The sequence below is a fragment of a genome, unplaced genomic scaffold, assembly GCF_019419815.1.
Source record: "Pyrus x bretschneideri cultivar Hongxiangsu unplaced genomic scaffold, Pyrus_bretschneideri_v1 Contig61, whole genome shotgun sequence".
Lineage (NCBI taxonomy): Eukaryota > Viridiplantae > Streptophyta > Magnoliopsida > Rosales > Rosaceae > Pyrus > Pyrus x bretschneideri.
The window spans coordinates 1,306,478-1,315,921 of record NW_025999800.1 but is presented as its reverse complement, the minus strand read 5'-3'; the positions used below and the strand labels follow the sequence as shown (position 1 = coordinate 1,315,921).

The 9,444-nt window shown below is 37.7% G+C and overlaps 1 protein-coding gene across 1 annotated transcript; it reads left to right on the top strand.

Moving 5' to 3' along the window:
* Positions 1-666: 666 nt before the first annotated feature.
* Positions 667-5,409, top strand: LOC103936839 (myb family transcription factor PHL6). The gene is given in 10 exon segments (XM_048572556.1): positions 667-806; positions 2,248-2,768; positions 2,771-2,821; positions 2,824-3,329; positions 3,552-3,759; positions 3,932-4,008; positions 4,104-4,143; positions 4,538-4,610; positions 4,697-4,766; positions 4,914-5,409. Coding segments are annotated over 9 exon segments (1,383 nt in total). The 5' UTR covers positions 667-806; positions 2,248-2,737; the 3' UTR covers positions 5,241-5,409.
* Positions 5,410-9,444: the final 4,035 nt, after the last annotated feature.

The window sequence follows — 9,444 nt, the reverse complement described above, 5'->3', positions numbered from 1 at the left end:
TAAATTTTATTAATTTATATCTTTTTGATATTCTTCAACTTATTTGATCGGACGATTAAAAATTAAAAAAGGTACACAAAAAGTGAAAAAAAAAGGACCTGGCTTCTCTGCCATCCCAATCCCCATACATTCCTATCCCTTCTTATTTGTGTGGTCACGGTTAAGCCACGTCAATATTTTATATCACTATTATTTTTTGTTTTATTATTTCTATAAAAAATCAATATAAAATGTTGACGTGATTTATCTGTAACCGCATAAAATAAGAAAGAATGAAATGTGTAAAAACTAAAAAGGTAGAGAAGCCGAGTCCAAAAAAAAAAGTGGGAATAGCACATATTTAGATTTATTGTAGTGCTGCTGTGATAATTACAAAAATGGAATAAATCAAGGGTGACGACATCAAATTGCGACAAGGAACAGACAACCACTTGATAATTATGAGAAACTAATTTGTAATTTTGTATGACCTCCAATTGGCGCGTGGACTGACCTCCCCCTCAAAAAGCGCGTGACCAAGTTCACCATCTTGTCCTCACATGCTCGAACTAATCATTTACGCGCAGCCGAACCCAAAAAGCAAACAGCAATTGAGAACATTATTTTTTCAGCCAACTGCAAGCTTAAAGCTTTCATCTTTTAATTTAGAGAGAGAGAGAGAGAGAGGTTTCAAAACCCAAGTTTCCTTACAAGTTAACGTTGTTGGTTTTACATTGTGAGACATTTATATGTGTCTCTGTGAGTCAGCATTTCATTTACTCTGTTTCCGAAATTTTGGAGGTACGAAGATCTCTCCCCTCCCGCAGGTCCGTATATTTTCTTATCCAATCAATCTCTCTCTCTTGGTTGTGCTACAACTTTATCTCTTTTCTGTTTCCTATGTCTAATGTATGTATCTGTTGGTTTATATCTGTATTTATCTGTTTTCCTTTTTTTTTCTGTAAGATTTTCTTTGTGGGGATCTTTTCTAAGTTGGGTTTTTGTAAATTTGGAAAATTTTCTTCAAGTTGGTCGCTTTTCTCCGAATCAGTGACTGTTCTTCTTTTTCTCTGGTGAGTTATATTGCTGTCTGTTTAATTATTATATGAGACAATATTTTCAAATTACTGACAGCCTATTGCCATGCTACAATGTTTTAATTTCTTTTGATTTTTGAAATTTTTTTCGTAGTGTTTTTTTTTTTTTTTATTTGAATGATGAAAACTCAGTTTTAAAGAAACATGAATCGAAGAGTGTAGTGTAGAGCTCCAAATTACTCAGGATAATTATGAACTTGGTCTTCAAAAAAGTATGAATTAGAGCGAAAACTTTCGCATTCTGACTTGATGGTAGGGTAAATCTGAATCATCCTATGGATTGTGGATAGGCTGTTGAGTTCAATCTTTAATGGTTGACCCTATTGGTTCAGGGAAAAAGGGGATTCATCCTATTTGACAGTTTTAACCTTCTACAAGTGACCAAAGCTAAACATTTTTTCATAAGCTATTAGTGATCCTCGGTCGAGGATTCCATGTGCTGTTTTGCATTCTTGCTGGTTTAAGTCGTTGTTTGAATCTTCGGCTGAGGTTAGAGAAGTTATAACTGAGGCTTAAATGAACTCTACGGCATAATTTTTTAATTGAAGTAACAAAATGAATGCAGTTTTTTGTCCTTATGGTTCAACTGGGAGGGTTTTGTAGCCATTTTCAACCTCCATATATAGGGGAAGTCTTTTGGTATTGCAACAAAAGTTTTTGGTTAAATTCTGCATATAAGGAGGGAACAACGGAAGGGTTTGATATGGCAGAGGGCCATTGGAAAGAGGCACAAAGTTGTTTTATTTGATAGTTGCGTGCCCTGAAGAATCATGTGGAGGGAATTTGACAACAAAATGAAGTTGTGGCACAAATATTTTCAAATGTTTAAATTGCGAGTGAGAAATGGGGGATATAATCTTTAAGAACTATTTGAATCGAGGAACATTGTAAACGGGAGTCTTTAACTGGTATTTTAGGAAAATTTAACTCACAGATGTGGTGATCAATATGCAATTAGTTTTCTGCTCTAGACTTGGTGCATTACCTATCAGATGCTATAAAGACAAAAAAAATTGCATTTGCAAAGGTGTTCGTGAACGGTTTTCTGGTTTTGTTAGGTTAGTGTGCCATCAGTGACCAAAATGATTGTATGTTTTTGTCATCTTTTTCGTCTTGTTATTAGATGCCATGCCATAATGCTGATCACCTGTTTTGGTGGTCTTTCCTGCAGATCTTCTACCTTAGAAGATGGTCTTCCAACTGAGAAGACAATGCTCTATTTATACAACTTACTGGTGCTTTAGATTTGAGTTAGTTCCTTTCGCCTCCGTATTGGTGGTCTAGTTTCTCCATACAATTAAATGTACCCCAATCACTCGTTCGTGATTCTTTTATTAGTGAAACTACCATCTGGTGTGGGGGTACTTTATTACCCTGTAGATTGAGTTGAAGAAATTACCCTGTAGATTGAGTTGAAGAAAACTTCTTATTTGTGGAAATGTAGATTCTTGGTTCTGCTGGCTCCTAGGGTGGAATTTGAACTTAAAACCCTTTGCTTACCATATCTCAATCTTGCTAATCAAGTTGAAGCTTTAATTCTAATTCAGTGTATCTATTCTCAATCTAGATATAGAGATTTCCACCAATAGAAGTCGGCATTTTTCACTGCATATTTGATAGATTGATGAAGGTTGGGCTTCCATCTGCAATCATGAGTCACCATGGTGTCATCTCTGTACCACAAAGTGAGACTACGAAAGGAGTCACATCGTCATACTGTACTTCTCCTTCCCCGATACATGATTTTTGGGTAGTGAATCAGAAGGCAGGAGTTTCACAGCCAGTAAATGTTCATCTCCACGAGTGTCTCCTTTCAAACGGGCAGAATCTCTTGGCTCTCCTACTAATATGCGAGGATCTCCTGTTCAACATTCCAAGAGCCCATTTTCACGTTCTTCTGTTTTCTGTACCAGTTTGTATCAGTCTTCTTCATCGAGCTCTGAAACCTCTCGGCAGCTTGGGAAATTTCCATTTCTTCCACATCCTCCAGCATACGGCCAGTTCAATTCTGCTGTTGATTCAAAATCACCATTGCTTTTTAGTGAGGATATGAGCAATCAATATGATGATGAACAATCCGATGATCTCATGAAAGACTTTCTTAATTTGCATGGAGATGCCTCTCATGGAAGCTTCCATGATATTAGTTGTGGAAGTGACACTCTAGCACTTACAGAACAATTAGAGTTACAATTTTTGTCAGATCAACTTGACATAGCTATCACGGACAATGGAGAAAATCCCGGGCTTGATGTAAGTAAAATGTAGTCATGTTTAGTTACATTTTGATCAAACAGGATTTGCTAACAACTTAGAGATATTACTGGCTTCTAGTTTTAATCACATAAGTTTTGGATATGGATGAACTATAAATGGCTTGTTTTTTAATCAGTTTCAAATTTCTTGGTGATATTTAATATTTATCTTGTCATATATTTACTAGTACTTTTGCCTTCCATTATGTTGTTTTTATAGGAAATATATGAGATTCCTCAAGCTTCACCACACACAGCTATAGGATTGACATGTAGTAAGGGTTCTTGCGTGACAGCGCCACTCGTTAATGCTCTTTCAAGTCACCCCTCTCCTGGGCCAGCTTCTGCACATAGGCCAAGAATGCGATGGACACCTGAGCTCCATGAGCGTTTTATAGAGGCTGTTAACAGGCTTGATGGGGCTGAAAGTAAGCTACTGCACCATCTATTCTACTTTCAACTCGGGTTTCGTTCCATTTCAATGGGAGCCCTAGTTGTATAAGTTACTCTATTAATCAAATTACAAATTTCTCGGTTACAGAAGTTACCAACATTATTTTGATTTTTATGGAGCGCTCACTAGTGTAATTTAAAATGCAGAGGCCACTCCGAAAGGTGTATTAAAGGCTATGAATGTTGAGGGCTTAACCATTTATCATGTGAAAAGTCACTTACAGGTACTCATCTTTAAGTTTTCGGTGATGTAAGAGTAAAATGTTGGTACTTATTTTAGCTATTTGACAGTATATTGTTAATTTCTAATTATCTGCAGAAATACCGGCTTGCCAGGTACATGCCAGAGAAAAAGGAAGGTAAGGAACAGATTTTGAAAGTAAATCATAGCTTTTGTCAAGTCGTAATCTCAGCAATTGAGCTCTGTTTTAGAAGTAAAATTTATTTGCTAGTTGGCTGCAACATGAGAACTGAACTAACCAGGCCCCAATATGATTATGCAGTAGTTGGTTTGAAATCTTCGTTTCTCGAAGAGCATAGTTTTAGGTTTACCTTGGCTTCAGCGAGTTAGAATGTGATCTTGGTTGATAGTTTCAGTTTGGGGTGTCGATTGATCATGTTTATCAAATGTCACTAGATAGTCTGACAGGATGGTTTTTCAGCTAAATAGAAGATCAGATCTGATTTCAGATAATATAGGTGGCTGAATGTTCATACAAATTGTTGACCTGCACTTTTCTCTTCACTCCTTAGATAAGAAGGCCTCTAACTCTGAAGAAAAGAAAGCTACTTCAACCATTAACGAAAGTGATGGACGTAGAAAAGGGTCAGTATTGCTTCTCATATATATCTAGTTTTCTCAACAGATGTTTGGATTTATTTGTTTTGTGAAACTTCATCTTCTTGTCTCAGGAGCATTCACATCACGGAGGCTCTGCGCCTGCAAATCGAAGTTCAGAAGCAACTGCATGAGCAGCTTGAGGTGAGAGTTCATTTGAAGTTGATCACAGTTGATGTTTCCTATTTTTCTTCTGGCTGCATGTCTGTTTCATGGTATACGTAGGTCAGACCTTGAGTCATTTAAAAAAGTTTCGGTTTTGATCTTATATATCCTGCATCGTAAACATAGGTTCAAAGGGCCCTTCAACTACGCATAGAGGATCACGCAAAATACTTGCAGAAGATCTTCGAGAATCAACAGAAAGCTGGCAGTGCTTTACTTTCTCCGCAAGTTTTGTCATCTCTCACAACAAATTCCATTCAAGTGTCCGAGCAACAGCCTTCTTCATCATCCTGTGTATCACTCCCACAACTGGCTGAGTCTGACTCATTATCGCCTCTATCACTGAAGCATAAAGCTACTGACTGTAGTGACTCTGAGCTGTCGGCAGGCACCAAAAGGCCCCGTCTTGAAGAGAAACCAGATGAGGGTGCAGTCGAAAATCCTCAATTATAACTGCTTCCACAACACCATTCCTCTAGAGTCTCAAGTCCATTGTTTGTATCATGTATAGGACTTCCGAACTTTTTGTAGCTAAAATTAGCAATTGAATTAATATGCTTGATTTGTATCTCTTGACAGAAAGTAGTAATTAGAGGAAGAGCAAATCAACTTTTTAGTTCAATCATTCTGACAATCAGCTATTTGATTAAAAATCCATTTGTTGCATAAAATGTTGAGACCCTGCTCACGAATTTGCTTTGGAGTGTTGGAGAAATAGTAGGTGTGGGTGCTCCTTAAGAATTGGATTTGCCAATCGGAGATGGCATCTCGGTGTAGTGGGTTTTGAAAACCTTTGACCCTTGTAAGCGAACATTCACAATACACGATTGCGTCTGATGGAATATTGAAACAACTCCTACAACACGAAATATTGAAACAATTCCTACAACATGAAATATTGAAACAGCATCTGACCAACTTCAGTGTACAACACTATCGCCACATGGCTTGTGCTAAGAACTACAATGATCATTCATTCATACATCACACAGGGCCTAGCAAATTTTAACCAAACATTCTTGAAAGAATTGCTTACACCAACTCTGCTGGTGTAGAAAGACTCCTTTTGATGGTGCCTTTTTGCACTGCTTTACTTCTCTGATGAGAGTAGGTACTTAAGTCTCGATCTTTTTTAAAATTGTACCTGCCACGATGAGTATATTCAAGGGACAACATATAAACAACGCGATATTAATGTTGTTTGTATCATATTTACTTATCACATATATACTAATGCCGCATGATATTGTGAGCTTAACATATCTCGACATTTCAAAGTCATTAATTTTTCGCCAAACTCCATCAGAATGTCAATCCTATCCAAGTTGTAAACCCTTGACCTGTGTTTCAATGGTAAAACTACGGTTGATTTTTAGTTAAAACTGACAAAGGCCAGCATAATAAGTTTTGTTCAAAACATGACCAGCATTAAACAACTTCATCTTAGTACCGTAGTAGAGGTGTCAAACGGGTGGGCCAACACGAGCACGAGGATGAAAACGACAAGGCATTTTGTTGTTTTGTACTAAAACAAAATGAATGATCACTTGCGTCCACCCTGAAAGGAGGAGTTCATTCCTCCTTCATTAATGTATAAGAGCAAAAAATAAACATGATCAGGAAAAAAAATACATGATCACGAGAAATACTTGCGGAAGATCTTGAAGGAACAATAGAAAGCCGGCAGTATCTACCTTTCTCCATAAGCCTTGTCATCTCCCAGGACCAATTACATTCATGAGTCGGAACAATAGCCTTCTTTATCAGCAGGTGGCCTGATGTATCACCCACACAACCGGGTGAGTCTGACTCAGCAACCTCGTCACTGAAGCATAAAGCTACTGATTGCAGTGATTCTGACTCATCAGCACCTCATCACTGAAGCATAAAGGCTACTGATTGTAGTGACTTTGAGAGGCCGGCGTGCACCAAAAGGCCCCGCCTCAAAGAAAAACCAGATGACGGGGCGATCGAGAATCCTCAAGCAATAACTACTGCCACAACACCCACTACCATAAACTTCTGAAGTCTCGTGCATTGTTTGTATTGTAGAATCTAAGAATACACAGTTTCTGAATATACCTCTTTCATTTCATTCAATGTTCATAAAATTACAATAGTGCTTCAGTATATATGTAGGCAATATACTACTTTCACAATTACAGTTATGCCCTTGACTAATCTACCAATTTACAAAAGAATTAGAACAAACATTTAACTAACTTGATGACTCAATACTTGACTGCATCCAAAGGTCCAAGAGAAAGCTTGGATTGCAAGTACAAGATCCTGGATTTAGACAAGGATTTAGTATGAATATCTGCTAATTGGTCCTGAGTGCACACATATTGGACTTTGAGTAGATTAGCTAGCACCAACTCTTGGATATAATGATAATCAAGTTAAACATGCTTGGTTCAAGCATGGAAAATTGGATTGGAGGTAAGGGAAATTGCAGAAATATTATCACACCAGATATGAGGAACCTGAGGAAGATGAAAACCAATATCCTTGGATACTTTATAGATCCATGTGATTTCAGTTGCTGTGTGAGCTAACGATTTGTACTCTGCTTCAGTGGAGGAGCGAGCAACAGTTGGTTGCTTCTTAGCACTCTAGCTAATAAGTTTGGACCCTAGAAATATACAATACCCACTAGTAGATCTTCTATCAAATATGTAGCCAGCCCAATCATTGTCAGAGTAAGCACTGAGATGAATATCATCTTTCTTGAAGCCACAAACCATGACTCACTGTGCCTTTAAGAAACCTGAGAATGCGTTTGGTTGCTTGGAGATGTGATTCTCTTGGAGCATGCATAAATTAACAGACTTGATTTACAGCAAAAGACAAATCAGGTCGTGTCCAAGTTGAGTATTGCAACGCTCCTACAAGTGACCGATACTCGGTTGGATCTATTAACAAAGGACTAGTGTGATCAAGCTTGAGTGAATCAAGAGGGGTGATACACGATTTAGCACATTCCATATGTGTCCTTTGTAGCAAGTCAAGGAGGTACTTGCTTTGATGTAAAAAGATGCCTTTAGAATATCTTTGAACCTCAAGGCCCAAGAAATAATGCAAGGGTCCTAAGTCTTTCATAGGAAAGACAATACCCAATTTCTGAATAAATTGTTGACAAGCTGCAGGATTAAGACCTGTGACAAGTATGTCATCAACATACACCAATACAATAACAAGAACAGGTGCTTTGATCACAAACAGAGAAGCATCAAATTGTGACTGGTGGAATCCCAAAGACTGAAGAACTGCAAATAGTTTGTCAAACCAGGCCTTAAGGGCTTGTTGCAAGCCATATAAGGATTTTTGAAGTTTGCATACATGATTGGGTTAGTTGGGATCACTGAAACTTGGTGGTTGTTGTATATAGACATCTTCCTGAAGATCCCTATGTAAAAAAGCATTACTTATATCCAATTGGTTGAGAAACCAATTGTATTGAGATGCTAGAGAGAAAAGAATTCGAATTGTCACTAGCTTTGCTATAGGACTAAATGTTTCCTTGTAGTCCAAACCAGCTTGCTAATGAAAGCCTTTGGCAATAAGCCGGGTTTTATATCGATCAATAGTTCCATCTGGATGCTTTTTAACTCAAAAAACCCATTTATAACTGACAATATTCTGATGAGGGTGAAAAGGTACTAGAGACCAGGTATTTATAGGACTGCAAGGCATTGTACTCATCCTTTATAGCAGACCTCCAATGAGCATGTTTCAAAGCTTGGAGATAAGTGGCTGGGACAAAATCAATAGTTTTCAGGCAAATGATGTTTGGTAGCTGAGTAGGCTTTGGGTTTAGTTATTCTAGCCTTGGATCGTGTGATCATATGATGAATATTAGTTGCTGCAGGTAATGGAGATATTATAGGTTGAGATACTATAGGTGGTGTAGGGGTAATATTAGCATCCAAAGTGGCAGGTGGTGAAACTGAAGATGGAGAAAGAATAGACTGGGTAACAGACTGTGTAATTGGGACATTAGTTGCAGCAGGTCCATTAGGGGCAACAGATTGTGCAACTGGAGCATTAGGAGCAGCATGTATATTAAATTGCAGAGTAACATTGGGTTCACTTGTGAAGTGTCATTAGAAGAACTTGATTACAGTAGAGGGAGTGGATAAAAAATGAAATGAAAAACGAGTCTAATCAAATAACACATGCCTTGAAATGTAAATTCTTTGTGTAACTGGATCAAGACACCGATACCCCTTGTGTTGAAGGCTATACCCTAAAAATACACAGTACTTACTCTTATTGTCCAATTTGGATGTAGTATTAGGCTTGAGCCAAGGAAAACATCCACAACCAAAAATTTTGAGTCGAGAGTAATTTGGAGGTGTACGAAAGAGAAGTTCCCAAGGAGATTGCAATAAGTCACCAATGGGAAGCCTATTAATCAAATAAGTAGCAGTGGAAAATGCTTCAACCCAAAACACATAAGGAACTTTAGATGCAACCTAAAGTGTTCGTGTAGTTTCAACCAAGTGACGATGCTTCCTTTCAACATATCCATTATGCTCAAGAGTATGAGGGCAAGTAAATTGTTGTAAAATGCTATAAAGTTCACGAAAATTCTGAAACTGATGACTAGTAAACTCACCCCTTGAATCAGAGCGAACAACTTTTATTTTATTAC